This window comes from Gopherus evgoodei, chromosome 11 (assembly GCF_007399415.2).
Source record: "Gopherus evgoodei ecotype Sinaloan lineage chromosome 11, rGopEvg1_v1.p, whole genome shotgun sequence".
Taxonomy (NCBI): domain Eukaryota; kingdom Metazoa; phylum Chordata; order Testudines; family Testudinidae; genus Gopherus; species Gopherus evgoodei.
Window position 1 is genome coordinate 34339974 of NC_044332.1, and position 17111 is coordinate 34357084.

Genomic DNA, 17111 nt, shown 5'->3' on the forward strand with positions numbered 1-17111 from the left:
ATATTGAATCATTTATCTCTCTGTTAACTCTGCTGATAAAGTGCCATTTGGGGTAGTGGTAGCTTTACGGTATGACACTTGTCTGCTATGACCTGAACTGAGGTCTTATTTCACCACTTCAGGTGGGGTATTCAAAAGCGTCTAAGGGAGATAAGTGCCCAACTTTCATTGACTTTTAATTCACCAGTCTGCAATGGATATGAACTGGTAACCTGGAGAGACCATATTACTAAGCCCCAGAGCCAGCTAGTCCCCCCATGCTCTACACACAGTACTTGCTGTGTACCAGCTCCTTGTGCTGCACTTGTGTTCAGTGAACAGATGTGTAGTACAAACACAGCTGACTCCCCTGCTTTAGTAAATATGTACTGTCTAAGAAAACCCCTGGAAAATTGTAAGCTAGGGTGAAGGAGGATATTATCAAAGGCCCAAATGAGAGTTAGGTACCCAGCTCCCACTGACTTTGAATGGAAGTTGAGCACCTAGCTCCTCTTTCTTTCTTTTAAAATCTGCCCTGTCCCCATCATATTGTCAGTCTAAATCAGTGAAACTCCCATGCACATCTGGGTCAAATTCTGACCTCTGATGCGAAACAAATAAGCAGCAAAAGTTTCCTGACCTGCAGCACTCCATAAAGGTGACAGTCAAAGGTGCTTAACAGATGCTGGCTGTGGTTAGCAGGGGCCTGAAATGAATGGGCTTGCCATAAAGAAGTGACAGGAATAGGGAACCAAAGACTATAGGAGCTTATGGAAGTGTTCAAAGGCAATTAAGTGAGAGAGGTTCTTTTTAGTAGGGCTTGCACCCTTAAAGGGAACTCCAACTTCAATTAGTGACTGATCCAGCTGCTACTGAAGTCAATAGCAGTGTTTCTATTGACCTGTAAGGGGCACAGATCATGCTTTTCAAACACACTTTACTAGATCTATGGTGGCTTCATGGACAAAGAGAAACCAAGCCTAAAATTTGTAGGGGCACCCCATCTGGTGAGCTGAGCACACTCCCTACGGACGTTAATAGCTATTACTGTTGAGGGAAATTTAGTGCTACAGGTGTATTTTTCTCAAGCTTTTTTGAAAGCACTTCCTGGAAGTACATATGGCTTGGTACACCCAAAAATATAAGCTGGGAATGGGATTCCAAGAACGTAAGGAGCTGCTTCTGTTAACATGCAGAAGTTCTCACCAATCCCAGGATTTATGTTTTTATTTCTATATTAAGCACTTTACAAGAGCAATGCTTTCCCAGTAAGTTACAAGGTGAGGTGGAAGTGCCTTTTGTCTTATCTGTTGTTAAGAATTAACTTTTAGGAAGAGAGGAATGGTTTCTGTAAAGAATAGCTCTTACATGGAAAGTGAAGTTGATCTTCTCCTTCATGCAATTAATTGGTGAATTTTCCTCACTGGGTCCATAAACAAATGAAGCGGGTGATACAGATCTACAATAGTTAAAAAATAATTACAATAGGACAAAATTAGCACAATTAGTATGCAATGTTAATATGAGCATTATCCTCTCTAGGCCTGACTGTCCTCTATGCAGAACTGGAAAGTCTGAATTAGCACCTAACTCAACACTGCAGTAGGGAAGGTCAAGGATAAAGCCTGCTTTAATTTAGGTGGGACATCTCTGTGGATTGAGTGGGCAAAATGTGGTAGTGATGAATCATCATCCTCCAGCGCTACCCACTGATCCTCAACTCAGAGAGGGGCTTTTATAAAAGAGGGGAGATTATGACAAAGGGGCTACTCATCTTTTACATCTGACTCATTTACCCCCCCATTACCAGTGAGATTTCAGTCCCCTCCACCTTCAGAGAGGTTCTGTGGTTAGGTTATGAGGAATTAAGGGTTTATTCTCAACTTTGCCACTGATTCTGAGAAATCTACAAGTAACATCAACCTTGTGCTTCAGTTTCCTGAAAGACTTATGATATCTTCAAGCGAAAAATGCTGGAGCTAAAATGTTAATATTCCTGTAATGGCTGCAATGATGGATATGGTGGCAAGGGAAGTGGTGGGAGAGTGGAATGGAGATAGTGGAAGCAGTTACTGCCCCTTCCCATCATTAGTTTGAAAGAAGTGTCCTGCTATACAAAGTAGAGTTCAAATAAATTTAGCCTGCCCTTCTGAAGCAGTCTTTAAGTCCTTATACCAAGTGTCCTTTGCATTTGCCTTCACCTGATGACAGTGACAGTCAAAGGAAAGGATCCTTAAAAAGTATCCCTGGGCATTCCTGCTAGATGACTGCAATCCAATGACTACGGTACAGTGGGGCTGGGCAAACCAAGGCCCTGTTTAGAGGGTTCTGTCCTCCCAGAACAAAGTAAGTCTATTCACAGGCAAATTTATGACAGGCGGTAACACCAGCTGGGACAAGCTGAACAGCAAACAGTCAATATAGTTGAGTATAAAAGACAATGTGTTTGACTCAGCAGTGGACAATTACACAAAAAAGCATAAGGCTGAGCAATTACTAGAATGGAATTTGATAGGCTAAAGGATTAAAATATAGTTTTTGTTCACCTTTGCAGAAAACAGGATTAAGTGACAGAAAAGCCGGAACAAATACTACTACTCTGATGGAAAAAGGTGTTATAGAAGAGCAAAGAATCAGTCCTTGGGTATTAAATCTAAGCCCTTTTGAGGTTTTTTCCCCATTTTAGAGGGACAAACTGAAGCACAAAGTCTGCAGCAGAACCTGGAATAAAATCTAGATCTTCCCACTTCCAGTACTGCAATTTTTCACTAGGCCATGTTTCCTCTCTGAAGATCATGGGAGTTCAGCTGAGGCATGTGTTCCTTAATAATGGATAAACAACAATCCTATGCACATGGATATGCAGAGCAACCATTACTTACTTACCCATGGACATTTAGCTCAACCTCATGTTTCAGAGGTATGACTAAAGCTATGGAGTTATCCAACAGCAGGTCATTATCCTCTTCATTTTTACTGTAGAAGTAAAAGGGGTGGCGGGGGGAGCTGTGTTAGAATGCATCATACACAGTGTGTTATCTCTAGAGATAACTAATTACATAAAACATACACCTAGTAGCTTATTTAAATAACTTTTTTGTAACTCCATGTGTCAGTAAGAAATCATTTTTATGACAATGTTAGCAGAAATCTCATTATTTAAATAGCAATTATCTACTTTTTTGTGGTTTCAGTTTCTCTATATTTTATGTAATAAATGAGCTTTCTTGCAGTTGTGCTTCATTAAGCCTTTGCTGTGCTCCCTATTCCGTTTTCCAAAGCTAGGGATATTTTTCATCAAACGCAGCAATTTTTATCAAGCAAGATTTACCAGGTAGCATTAACTGTGATGGTGAGATCATCTTCTGCCCTGGTAAGTGAGCTTGCATCCAAGAGAAAACTAAAATCCATCTGTAGAACAAATGAAACACTGTTTGTGCTAAATGATTGGGTGTGTCTTAAATGTTTAAGATAAAATGTTACATCATTAAACTAATTTGAAATTTCCCTCCTTAAATGTTTAACCTTTGTGACAAATTCTAGAGTGTGCTGAATTATATTTTGCACAAGTTCAGCCCCCAGTTCATTAGGGCATAATGCTTTTGTTTGTAATCTCAGTCAACCCAATCACTTTCCTACAAAACATTTGTAGGGAAGGTTAAGGTACAGAAAATGTATTGTGCTATAGAAGAAGTTCCAGTTCTGGATTAAATGCATGGTCACACCGTGCCCTAAATACATTTCCACCCAAAGGGGGAGAGAGGATTTGGTGCTCCCTTCATTTCCTCTAACATGCACTCCCCTATAGCCGTGGTTCTCAACCGGGGGTCTGCAAATAGGTCCCTGCTGCCTGGAGCTGAAGAACATGTAAAAGCCTAGCCACTGAGCTCAGGCAACTGCCCTGCTTGCTGTCAGCCTTGCTTTTATATGTAGAAAAGCCTTGGAAAGAAAAAGGTGAGAACCCCTGCCCTATACGATCTGCTTCCAAAAGGACACTCTGTTCCTGCTTGGCCAACTGCAGCAGAACTTTCAGGCTGCAATTTTGAGAAGCACTCAGCATTAATCTAACTCTGCTCCCATTTAAGTTCCCAGTACAACTCCCGGATGCTTCAATGGGAGCAGAGGTAGGCCAATGCTGAGCTCTTTTGAAAATCCCAACCCAAGGATGAGATTCTTTACTTTTCTCTAGCCTCTGTATGGCAGGTTAAAGAGATTCTAAAATGCCACAATCCAGCCAGGTCCCTGGTACAGGAACTGAGTAAGACACCTCCAGACCCCTTGTAAGCCCCAGTGTAGGAGAGAATATGCTGGGAGCGTGGCAACAGAACATAGCACTGCAGAGATTGTAGGCTCATAGGCAGCTGGTGACAGATTGTCATAACTAAATTATACGGGGTGCCACTCCAGTTCTTGCAGCAGCCCAAAACCAAGACTATGCAAAAACAGATTATAGCCACCTTAGTCCCTGCACATGCTGGGCTGCAGGCTCTGTGCAAAAGGCACAGCACAGCCTCAGTCTTTAAAAGTACCCCAGACTTAAATGAACAGTGCTTTAAATGAACTGAAACGAATAAGGATTCTGGGACATATGAAATCCAATATTTGTGCTAACGAGAACATATGTTAAAGGAAACAGGAAACACCCTTTTGGAACCTTTAGGTTTGAAGATTAGTACAGAAGTGACCTACTGGAGAGTCGTCATAATGGCCCTCCGTATTCCCTCACGTAGAATATGCCTAAAGCTGCCCCTGAGCAGAATAGACTTAATCTTGAAATGATTTGTACCTAAAAAACTATAAGCTCTTCAGGGTAGGGGCTGTGTTGTCTGTCTCAAATACCAAACATGTTGCTGATACTAAATAAAAAATAAGGCAGTGACCACCTTTTTTCACACAATGGCCCTTGCAGGCCTATTTACAAAGAGGCTCTAACATCTGTCTGCAGACAAAGATGCCAATCCTTACAGCCAGACACAATTCAACTAAATCCTAGTTAGCAGGCAAGGAGCTAAACAGAAAGAAAACTATGTTGGTAGAAACACAGATGTTTTAGTGAATCCAGTACAAGAGGCAGACTGACTAAATAAACTTTGTCTCTAAGTTTTTAAATATAAATACCTCTCATACTCTTTGTAACTGAAAACTGAGATGTTATTGAATCTTTGGATTAAAAAAAATTGTTTTGATTGTTAAAATCCTTTTAAACACATGGTAACTTCACATCAATATCAGTTGAAAGAACAAAACTAGAAAAGTAACGTTTAAATGACTTTTCCTTGGTACAGTTCACCATAAATTGAGCACGATTACAATATGTATGATATGCCAGCTCGATACATTGTAATAACTAATTTGATTTGAATGCATTGTTTCAAATAAATTGTAGAAGGCTAATTTCTTGATAATGGAATGAAAGGTTTTTTTTATTATTATTTTAAAGAAAAACACTGGCATACCTACAAAGTGTCTACTTAGGCACAATAAACTGCATTCTGTTGTGTATATCTTGTCCTCAGTGTCTCAGTGCGATATTTCAACTTTGACTTGTTAACAGAAACTCAGACCCTCCTATAAATGCAATAATGGGGATACTGTCCTCAATGAAGTAAAGCAAAAAGAAATGGGATGTCATGAGACATCTGACAAAATGTTAATAAACTATTCCTAGAGCTGTGCCCATTCAAGTCTATGACTATGAGAAGTTCAGGTTCTCCTTTATCATGATGGCGAATCCTGGTATAGAGAGGAAAAAGGTGAGCAATAATTTATTTGTTGAACATTTTCATTCTAGCTTTGGCAGACCTTATGTAGAGTGTATAATATAAAGTTTCCCATTCCAAGTCATACTTTTAAGCACTTGCTCATAAAACAAGACATAGTTTTAAAGATTAATAATTTCAGGTTTATTTTACCTTTGACAGATGATCTACATATAAATACCCAACACTGCAGTCAAGTCTCACTGCATGAACTTCCTTATCTGATATTTCACAATGTATCTGTTTTTCTTCCTAAAATTAAAGAATGAAAAACCAGTAACAGTTTTAAGCGATGAATCTAATGACCATTTAGCAAAATTATTTCAGAAATTTCAAGCTACATATATGCCATAAAATTTCACTTTGAGTATTTACTGCTACAGTGAACACCAGAGGGAATTTACAAAATATTTCTGCTGCTACTAGTTGACTAGTCCAATGAGTCCATATTGCTCAATTCCTTGCACCAATCAAATTATTTCATTACTACTTCATATTCTGTTGCTTAATGAGTTGACTTTGCAAGTACATTGTCAACCTATTTAAGTCTAAAATTACCCTCTCAAAGATAAGAAGTCCAGTATAAACATCTTAGAAGTGAATTCTTTAAACAAAATAATAAAAAGAATTTAGAGGGAAAGAATTTTTGTATCTCCTTTGAAAGATTACCATTAGTCTCCAGCTTTCTTTAAAAAAATAACTAAAAAGAAAAAAAAAGGCCTGATCCAACAAGGTGCTCTGTACCTCCTGAGAACAGCTCAGAGGATCAGTCCCTGGAGGTTTTTAAAAACAGGAGAACAGGATAGACAAATATCTATCAGGCAAGATTCATGTACACTTAGTCCTTCCTCAGTGTGGAGGGATGCACTAGATCAATGGTTTTCAACCCTTTTTCATTTGCAAACCCCTAAAAATTTTGACTAGTGGTATGGACTCCTTTGGAAATCTTAGACATCACTGGCCGACTCCCAGGGGTCTGTGGACCACAGGTTGAAAACTAGTGTTCTATGATAATGATAACGCTTTGCTGATATCGTCGGTGGACCCCAGGTTGAAAACCAGTGGACTAGATTATCTCTTGAAGTCCCTATATTTCTGTGATACTATGAATAGGGACTTACCAAATTCACGGTCCATTTTGGTCAATTTGATGGTCATAGAATTTTAAAAATCATCAATTGCACAATTTCTGATATTTAAATCTGAAATTTTATGGTATTATAACCAAGGTGGTCCAGACCCAAAAGAGGCTTGTCGGAAGATCGCAAAGCTATTGTAAGGGGGTTGCAGTATTGTCACCTTTACTTCTGCGCTGCTGCTGCTGGGAGGCACTGCCTTCAGAGCTGGGCAGCACAGATGTCAGGGTCATGTGGTATTGGGGGGGGTCATTTTTTGGGGAGGCAGGGCTGGCCTTACAGGTGGGTGACCGCCCAAGGCCATGTGGTCATGTGGGCGCTGTGGTTCTCCCCACCCCACCAAACACACACAGCCAGCTCAAGGCCCCTTCAACTCCTAAGTGCTGAGTCTAGGACCAGGGGCAAGGATTCCTGGAACCTTTGTAGAAGTGCCACCAGCGCTGGAACAGGAGGGGCCATGCTCCCCACTTTTTAATATGGGCATAGTTTTGGGGGCAGGGGTGGTGTTGCCCTCCAAACTGCAAGCCTTGGGTGGCGCTGCCAGGGGCTCTGTGCCTACCTAAGGCTTGCAGTTGAAGGGGGGGAGAACCATCTCCTACCCCACAAACTTTGCTCATGTTAAAAAGTCCCCTGACCCTCCTGGTTCTGGCACTGCTGTCTGGGGACGCCCTGAGGGGGGCTCCAACTGTGCACCAGGGTCAAGGTGCTAGTGCTGGTGGGGCTGAGGAAGGACAGGACTTTCTCTTCTCCTGTAGGGGCCACTCCCAGGGCTGGGGCAAACCCACCTCTGGGACCCTCCTCCAGCAGCAAGAATCTCTGCGGCTGCTCACTGTGCAGTGATCCCTCCAACCTGCAGCTGGAGAGCAGTGGGGGCAGGAAGTGGGACGAGGGTGTGGAGCTTTCTGCAGTTGGGTGATGTTCCCAGAGGTGGGTCTGACCCAGCCCTGGGAGTGGCCCCTGCAGATAAAGAGGAAGTCCCTTCCCTCCCCAGCCCCACCAGGACTAGCAGCCAGGAGCCCAGCACATGGTAGGGGTCCCAGCTAGGGTGCCCCCAGTCCTGCCCCTCCCCACTGGATTTCATGGAGGAGACCATATTTTTCACTGCCATGAATTTAGTAAGGTCTTATCTATGAGGGAGGTGAAATACTAGTATTTCCAAATACATTTTGAAGTCACTAATTTTGATCATTTACTGCAATATTTTACTATAAAATAAAAAAATTGGCTAATTTGATTAAACTGTGCCCACTCTGTGGATGGATTAACTAAAGTTTTAAGCAGAAAATCTTGAGTGTTGTCAGCTTTCCCTACTTAGAGGTTTTTTGTCAACTCTATCCCATAGGTCTGAGCTCAGGTGGGTAACTCAAGCCTCCACTTATGCTACAACATCCACACAGCTACATTTAGTGTGCTAGGGTTAACCCCACTAGCATGAGTCTGTCTTCCCCAGCTGGGAAGCTTGTTCTCAGCTGTAGTGTAGATATAGCTGTACAGTCTGTCCAAGTAATGTGAGAATGGTCAAGGAATTATGACAACATCCAATTTCAATTCTTACCAGTTCTAGAACTCTGACAAAATAAAGACCTTTAGGGAGTTGGATGTGGAGGGCAGTTTCATATGCATCATCTCCAGCATTGCTCAGAGATATATTCAAGAGTAAAGTCTTCATACTTCCAACTGAAAGATATGTTTTCTTTTCATGAGGTCTATAAAAATAAGGAATATATTTAAAATGTTATACTGTATGAGAAACCCAGTGATATGTACAACATGTACAGAGACAAGTGACCTCAGTAAAAAGGAGAGCATCTGGAAAAAGGAAAAAAAAGCAAAACTCTTTCAATGTGGTAACGTATTTGCAAAGCCCAGTTGGCGGTTGTTGGTCAAATAGGTATTTGCCCATCTAGCTGAAGGCAAATCAATCTTCCACTATTTAAATAGTACTCAATCCACAATAATGTTTCATTTGTATTGCACTTTTTAGAGTCTGAGTAATTGGAGTGCTAGTTCAGAGATGCATGACTAGTAAGGAGTGCTGCTTACTCTTCTGCTAGCTCTTGTCCCAGATCGAGATGTAGAAGAATGTCCTCCTGCTTCAGCATCTCTAAGGGGAAGTTACTCCTGTGCAGAGGAGCCATATGAGGTCTATGCACCACTTACGCCCTCAAGTTAAGGCTCGACAGGCCCTCTGCATAGAGGAGAATTTCACCCAAAATGGAGAACATTAGAATGAGGTGGCTATATCAACTGAATTTATTAAGGAAACATTCCAACAGGGCAATAAATATGTGCATAAATTGTAATGTTTATGTATGGTTGAGAGTTTCTGGTCTCACTAGTTGGATTTTTCTCTGCCTGCTATTGAGATCTGCATTATCGATTTTTTTGAACACAGGGAAATGTTTATGATTAAAACCTTGTATTTATATCCCTATGTGCCAAATAAGGCTGCAGTCTTCAGCTTTCAATTGAGGTATGGGACTGAGTTAATGTGAAACAGGACGAAAGGCAGATGAGTGAACATGCCTATTTTATGTTTTACCTAGTGTTTTATAATCATATTACAAGTGAAGGCACCTAAGGTTCTAAAAGTAAACTTCAGTTTGACATTAAAGTTTAATTAAGACTTGCAGAAGAGCTGCCTAGAAATAGGCATTTATCAGATATTCTGGCTTGAAACCAAACGTTAGTCACTGAACACCTCTGGGAAAGAAGTTGGCACTTAGACAAGCAACAGAAGGTGAAAGCACTGCATAAGCAGCTAGGTTCCATCCATCATCACCATCAAGACAACATCAAATTAAAAAGAAACACAAATGTTAACATTTCAGTAGCTGGATTTCTAGTTCACTTTACCTTTTAAAGTTATTTTACCACATTTACATACTTGCTATTGTGCTCTTTTTCTGGTATACATTTTACTGCAACTTGATTCATTAACAAGGTGCTGTCAGAAAGATGCCCACCAGCTTACTACATAAGTGCAATAAAGCACCAGGTGCACATCTGGGAGTGTGGCAAAGCTGAACTAGAGCTTTTCCCTAGTAATCATATTTCATTCTTCATTAAAATATGCATAATGCATATTTGAAATTTATAGAGCAGACCAGAATCTAAGCAATAGAAACAGAACAAGTTAGTGCGTCCATGCTGAACTATAACCCAAGAAGTAAAGGACAAGACTCAAGTGAAGTATTTCAGTGCCATCCTCTGTACAATTCCATTCATTTAGGAGACATTTGTCTTTTTTTTTTTCCCAATAAAGCATTTGCTTTGCTGTTCCTGGATAATGAATGCATTCTGTCTAGACAAAATAAATTAATGCTTCACAGCTAACCAGTTTTTAATCAAGATATTAGGGCAAAATGTAATTTAAGGTGATATTTCACACTTTATCAGGATATGTAGCCTATTTATTTTGGTTGAAAAAGATGGTACAAATTCTTGTACTCTATTTCCATCCTGTAAAATGTAATAGTATTTATAAACCTGCTTAACTAGTATTAATGCTAGTGAAAATACTCCAAATTCTTTGCATTAGAAAAATGCAAAATTTTTCAAGCAGTGCTATCTTAAAGCCTAAGAAAATGGTTGAAGGAAGGAAGAAGAATCTTACTATGAAATCCATGAAGACTCAAAAGCTTGTGCCCAGAATCACATAGGAGTCATTAATCAAAACAACATGATTATAGTATTATTTATGTACCATTTTAAGATGTTTTACAACAGTGGTTCTCAAACTTTTGTACTGGTGACCCCTTTCACACAGCAAGCCTCTGAGTGTGACCCCCCCCTTATAAATTAAAAACAATTTTAAATAGATTCAACACCATTATAAATGGTGGATGCAAAGTGCGGTCCGGGATGAGGGCTGACAGCTCGTGACCCCCATGTAACAATCTTACGACCCCATGAGGGGTCCTGACCCCCAGTTTGAGAACCCGTTTTACAAGATGAAACTAGCAGCTCAATTCAGTAGGACCTGTAAAAAGCTGAATATTCATAAAACAAAAAAAAACATTTAATCAGACAGCTATTTCCATGTTGTATCAGGGATATGCAGCAGATACAATTTCTCAGCCCTCAGGGTTTGCAAAGAGACACTGATGCCAGGTTCTAATCATAAAACTCAACGAAACTGATGGGCAGCAGGTTTAAAATAAAAACAAACAAAAGGAAGTACTTCTTCATACCACACCTAGTCAACCTGTGGAACTCACTGCCAAGGGATGTTGTGAAGGCCAAAAGTATTACTGGGTTCAAAAAAGAATTAGATAAGTTCATGGAGGATAGGTCCATCTATGGCTATTACCCAAGATGTATGCAGTGTTTTTGTAGCCATGTCAGTCCCAGGATATTGGAGAGACAAGATGGGTGAGGTAATACCTTCTACTGAACCAACTACTGTTGGTGAGACAGATGGTCATGAATTCAGCCCCATGCTGTGTGTGTCCCTAAGTCTGGTGACTGCTTGATGCTGGGACTGGACAACAGGGGATGGATCATGCAATAATTGCCCTGTTCTGTTCATTCCCTCTGAAGTTTCTGGCATTGGTCACTGTGTGAAGACAGGATACTGGGTTAGGTGAACTATTGGTCTGACCCAGTATGGCCATTTTTATGCTTTTATACTTGGGGAGAGGAGGAGGGAGATGGCATGAACAGATCTTTTAAAATCTTAGTGCTTGGCTACACTTGAAACTCCAAAGCGCTGCCGTGGGAGCGCTCCCACGGCAGCACTGTGAAGTGCGAGTGTGGTCGCGGCGCCAGCGCTGGGAGAGAGCTCTCCCAGCGCTGCATGTACTCCACCTCCCCGTGGGGATTAGCTTGCAGCGCTGGGGCACTGTTTACACTGGTGCTTTGCAGTGCTGTAACTTGCTGCGCTCAAGGGTGTGTTTTTTCAGACCCCTGAGCGAGAAAGTTGCAGCGCTGTAAAGCACCAGTGTAGCCAAGTCCTTACTCAAAAAAGAATTCAAATCACATTGGGTAGGAATGCTGTCACGTGAATTGAAAACTAGCTGAAGGACTATAAAGAGTAATGATAGCACAGAGGAAGAGTATTTAGTTCTGCAGAGATCCAGTCTTAATGAACTGTCATGACATTTAAATAAAATTAATAGTCTAGCATGATAATGAAATTTAAGGACGATAGCAAATTGGCAGGAGCTGCAAACACCTGTGTGGACCAAGAAATACTACAGAGGACCTAAAGAGATTAGGAACATGGGTGAAAAGTTATAAAATTAAATTCAGCTTGGAAAATGCAAGCTAGTATATCTAGGGGAAAAGAATCCAAACCACACATAATGCCCAACCATCTGGTGCCTCGATCATTTGTGTTAAACTGTACAGCGAATATTCTTAAGTAGTTCTTTTTCCTTATTTCATAATTCAAATAGTAAATACAGCAATCTGTTAGCACAAAAATGAAGTATTTCCTTTTGTACACTGCAAGTATAGTACTGTCATAACAGCAGGAGAAACAGTTTAAATCTTGTCAGTTAAAAAGGGGTCTAAGTTTTGGATGTGCAGTGAGTTATATATATCTCAGTACATCTGAATTAGAAATTCAGAAGTTTATTTTTATGGACAACAAAATGCTATCTTGAGTATAATTGAAAAAGAACTGTTCTTATGTATAAAATACATTACTGTTATACTTTCTGAAAGGTTGTTTGTTTAATAATCTTTAATTGGAAACTAATTTTTATTCCTGTAATGTTTGCTTAGGGAATTCATAGTTTACTTTTGCAAATTAATTTTACCTAGATAGCAAGGAAAACTAAATTAGATACATAAAGCCCAACTTAATCTCATTTAGCAGATAGAAGTCATATTGTACTTACTTTGGAAATGCAAGTTTTCCAGAAACATTCAAGTCAGCAGAACAGTTTTCTCGGGAACAAAATCTTGCAAAAACCATCTGTGAAGAGATGACAAAAATGAAAATATTTCAAAACAGTATGTACAGAGTAAGAGGTACAAAGTAATTCTAATGCATGTATCACCACATTATTAACTAAGCATTGTGAGTGCCCAATAGTCTTTGCTACTGAAGGAGGAGCTAAATCAGGTGTGACTTGCCATTTCTCTGGCCACATAACAGACACAGCATTCTGTCTCATACTAAGTGTCTCATTCTTGGGCCAATAGAGATATGATCAGCCAATTCTAAAAGGTACATGCAAGGACAAAGCATTTTAGGGGCCTGAAGTTCCTGGGACAGTTCTGTAGCGTCCTACGATAGGGCAGCAGCTACCCCGGCTACACAGATTATCTCAGTAAAAACTGCCTATGTGATATTAGGTTTCTCTGACAGTAGTGCCGTGAATTGGTTGTGTCACTGCTGTGGTTACCGAAGTTCCACAGACTAAGTGTATGCACTGTATTGCAGTATGGCACGCAGCAAGGTTCTCTGTTGTTTAAACTGTACTTGGGTCCAGAAATGGAAAGCTGAGCTGGACAGCACAAGTAGGCATCTTAACATTCTGGCTGTCAATTTTATTTTGAATTTGTGAAACTTATTATTGTTGGGCAGTCAGAATAGTGTTATTTAATTATACCAATTACAAATCACAAGAACACTTTGACTTTTGCTCCTGGGGGAAGGGGAAGGGGAGGGAAATAGTTTAGTTATGGTACTTTAATGTATGGTTTTTCCAATCACTATACTTGAAAACTTGGGAGTAGCTCCAGATAACACATACTTCATCAGCATTGTGGAAATAATGGAGTATAAATTAACGTAAGCAGCGTACTGGGTATCTAACATGAAATTCATGCTGGGATTTGACCATCAGCAGATCATGTGAAAACCTAGAAGAAAATGTCTAGTACTATACCAAATACCTAAAACAATAAGAGAATATAATTAATAAGAGATAATTACATGCTTCAGGATATCCTGTGCCAATTCATATGACCATTAGAGTAAAAAAATATAAATACAAACTAGATATAGGTTCTATAAGCATGCATCCTTTAGAACAAAACTTAGCACTCTAGTTTAAGCCTACTGATTTATTTAATAAAATCAGGCATTTTTAATGGTCCTGTCACCAAGAGATCTAGACACCAATTCAGAAATGCATTCCTTAGTTATACAGCACTGTGTGAAATTTGCTTTAGATATGATTACATGTGTATTCATTTTGTTGAAGTTCAGACACAAATATCCATATCTTAACCTTGTTTTTAATAATGGTCCTTTTTCTTTCCTCTGCTGAAGAACTGGTTCAAGTGGTGGGAATTCCTCCACACTTCTTCTCCTTAGAACGTGGTGCCCAAGATGATAAGGTTGCTTCAATGTGTATAGGAGTCAGGATATCCCTTACATCTTTCTATGAAAATTGGAAACCTAATGAGTTATCATATAAAACAGCCATGTATATAAAGAAAACACTGCAAGTTTATCTCTATTTTCATATATACGACCACTTCTTAACCACAGAAATGAAATCTTCTTTCTTGAATATACCTTTTTCTTCCCTATTCTCCAGGACTTCTATGCTAATTTTCAGAACAATGATGAGGGCAGTCCTTCATAACTGAAGAGTGTATTTTATGATTCAACAACATTTGTTAATTGAAGCTTTATTTGGTTGAAGACCCAACAGATTTTATTTGGCACCAGGCTGACTGTTTTATTTTAAAAAATATTATAGGTCCCATTTTAGTAATTTTGCATTTTCCAAGTAAGGTAGGTGAAGCAGAGGCAATGGACGAATGGGACAACCCAGGCAGGCACAATGGATCAGGTATTTCTGAGAAGCTACGGGTCCACTTAATAGGGTATGGAGCTGGGACAGAGAGAGGGGGGTTCTCCTGCCTTTATATTTTGTACTCGGCATTAAGATGATTAAACTGCTCATAAATCATAATTTCAACATTAAACCTTGACCATGTAGGAGCCACAAACCAAAGCCCAATCCCAAGTTACCTACTTGTGAAAACTGAACAGCTCAAAGCACTGAGTTTTACAATAAGCAAACTTGATTAAACGATTCCCTAGGTATCTGAGATAGACAGCCACTGAGTGGTCCCTCCACAAGTCCACTGCTTTAATTCTTATCTACAAGCTTCTGTCACCAAATCACATGTTATCTAATAACAATTTTCCACAAGGTCTTCTCTGCATTACTTTCATTATACTAATTAGCTATTATTATTCTTACTCAAAATATATAAAATGTACATGCTGTCCTGTAAGGACTGTACTTGACAGACATTCACACTTAGATACTTTAACAGCTTCATGCAGACATAGAAGACTCAGTGAGGTGATGGAGGCAGTCTTGATATTACTACTAAAGTATTTAAAAGGAAATGGAGTATTATGGGAAAAGTTACATGAGATCAATTATATATAATCACAAAATAAATGACAAAATAAGCATGCATGTTAGTATACTATGTATAGTTTATCTATTACATGTTTTAATTGAAATATGATAACTGTGAAAAGGTTTTAATATAAAGCTTAAATCACCTTTAGGTTTTCTCTACGTTAACCTGAGATAAAACAATATCAGAGCACTTCACACACAGCACGACAATGCATACATATCCAGAGGCATATTGTATTCCATAGACTAAGAGTCCTGTGATGTCAAATATGGACAGTCTCACTGAGATCACGTCACATGTGTGCTATTACCAATGGACTACAGTCTGCCACTCTTCTGTACGCTGAATAGGACCAGAACCACTGAATTCAACAGATCTACTTGAGAAGTAAAGTACTATTCAGTGTGAGTAAGGGTGGCAGAATCTGGCTCAATGCAAAGTTAGGACTAAATATTATAATATGCTTATCTATGTTGCACCACCCACAAAATTCCTATGTAGCTCTCGCCTGATGAAACCTTTATCTTCATGCAATTATATATAGCAAATAAACTATTCTAAATGCAGATCTAGACTAGATGACTGGGCAACCAGGCTTTTGGCTGGTGGGCTCAGCCCTTTTTCTGGGCTTCAGAACCAGCCAGATGATCAGCTGATGATGATTACCATGAGTCTCACTAAGCTTGGCCGAGTCTTGATTTAGGTATTGCCACGTGAGCACTAATCTGTGCTTCTGCTCACTCTTGCCTAAAGACCTGGGTCCAAAAGCCTTATAAGCTACCACGTGGATCTATACAGGAAATCTCTGATCTCTGGGAGGGAATAGAAATCACCTGGTGATGTGGCACCCATTTCCTATGGTGGTGTATGGACCTGCTGACTGCACAGTTATTCCCTGATGGCTGCTACAGTTCTGCCACAAGAACCCTCGCCTATGGAGAAGTCCCTTTTGATAGGCTACTCTTTCCCAGAAGGTGGAAGAATGGGAGTGATCAGCCAATCAGATTCTGCAAGTGTTGATGCACAGCCTAGTGCTCCCTTTCTTTCCCCCTTACTAAGAGTACTAGGAGTGCTGTATGCTGCAGCAGCTAGGGAACAGCTACTCCTACTGCAATTTATGCAAAATTATTTACATATGTAAATCATACAAATTATTTAAATTTAGGCAAGCATTCTGTAGATATTGAAAGCAGAGTCAGGATACACCAACGTATATATTAAAAGGAAAAAATAAAATCAATGTAGAAGTGGACAAACAGACAAATTTATCCTGTGTGTAACTCTGCTGGTATCACCAGGGATGAGTTTGGTCAAGTTAGTTCATAATTAAAGTTCAATTTGAAAATGTTACTAACAAAACTACAATTTGTAAACAAAAATATTAGGCAAAAATCAAACCGCAGCGCGGCCCACAAAAATTTACCAGCACAACCCTAAATCCCAGTCTGTCTAAATACACAATTTCAGTAATTTGTTGAGTCGGCTCAGCACTACTGATCAGATGTTGACATATAGGATTCTCTTGCACCTATAGTGAATCTGTGCAATATCTTCTCAGTAGCCACAAAGTTTTCCATCTGTCTTTTGCTCTCTCTTCCCTAAAATATGGTCGAAATGGTAAAAATATTTACCAAGATTTTTTAAATCATACTATTTTCCCAAATATATGAATGCCTATATTCTCCTAGTGGAGACATCTGCATAAATGTTAATAGGTACACATTCCTGCTGACATTAGCAATGGTGGCACACACGTAGAAAAATCAAGAGAGTCACATTGACTTATCCATTAAGCAGCAAAGGGTGGAAAAGCGTGTGTGTGTGTGTGATTCAACATTTACTTAATGGACAAAGTTATGATCTGTTAGGACAGACGTTTTATTTTTTAATT

General features: G+C 39.6%; 1 protein-coding gene across 1 annotated transcript in view; it reads right to left on the reverse strand.

Moving 5' to 3' along the window:
* Positions 1-17111, reverse strand: part of ITGA4 (integrin subunit alpha 4) — a 56804-nt gene that overhangs the window by 8150 nt on the left and 31543 nt on the right. The window contains 8 exon segments of the mRNA XM_030580064.1: positions 1348-1438; positions 2866-2955; positions 3311-3390; positions 5892-5990; positions 8430-8580; positions 12721-12813; positions 14080-14168; positions 14170-14214. Coding sequence (XP_030435924.1) covers positions 1348-1438; positions 2866-2955; positions 3311-3390; positions 5892-5990; positions 8430-8580; positions 12721-12813; positions 14080-14168; positions 14170-14214 — 738 coding nt within the window.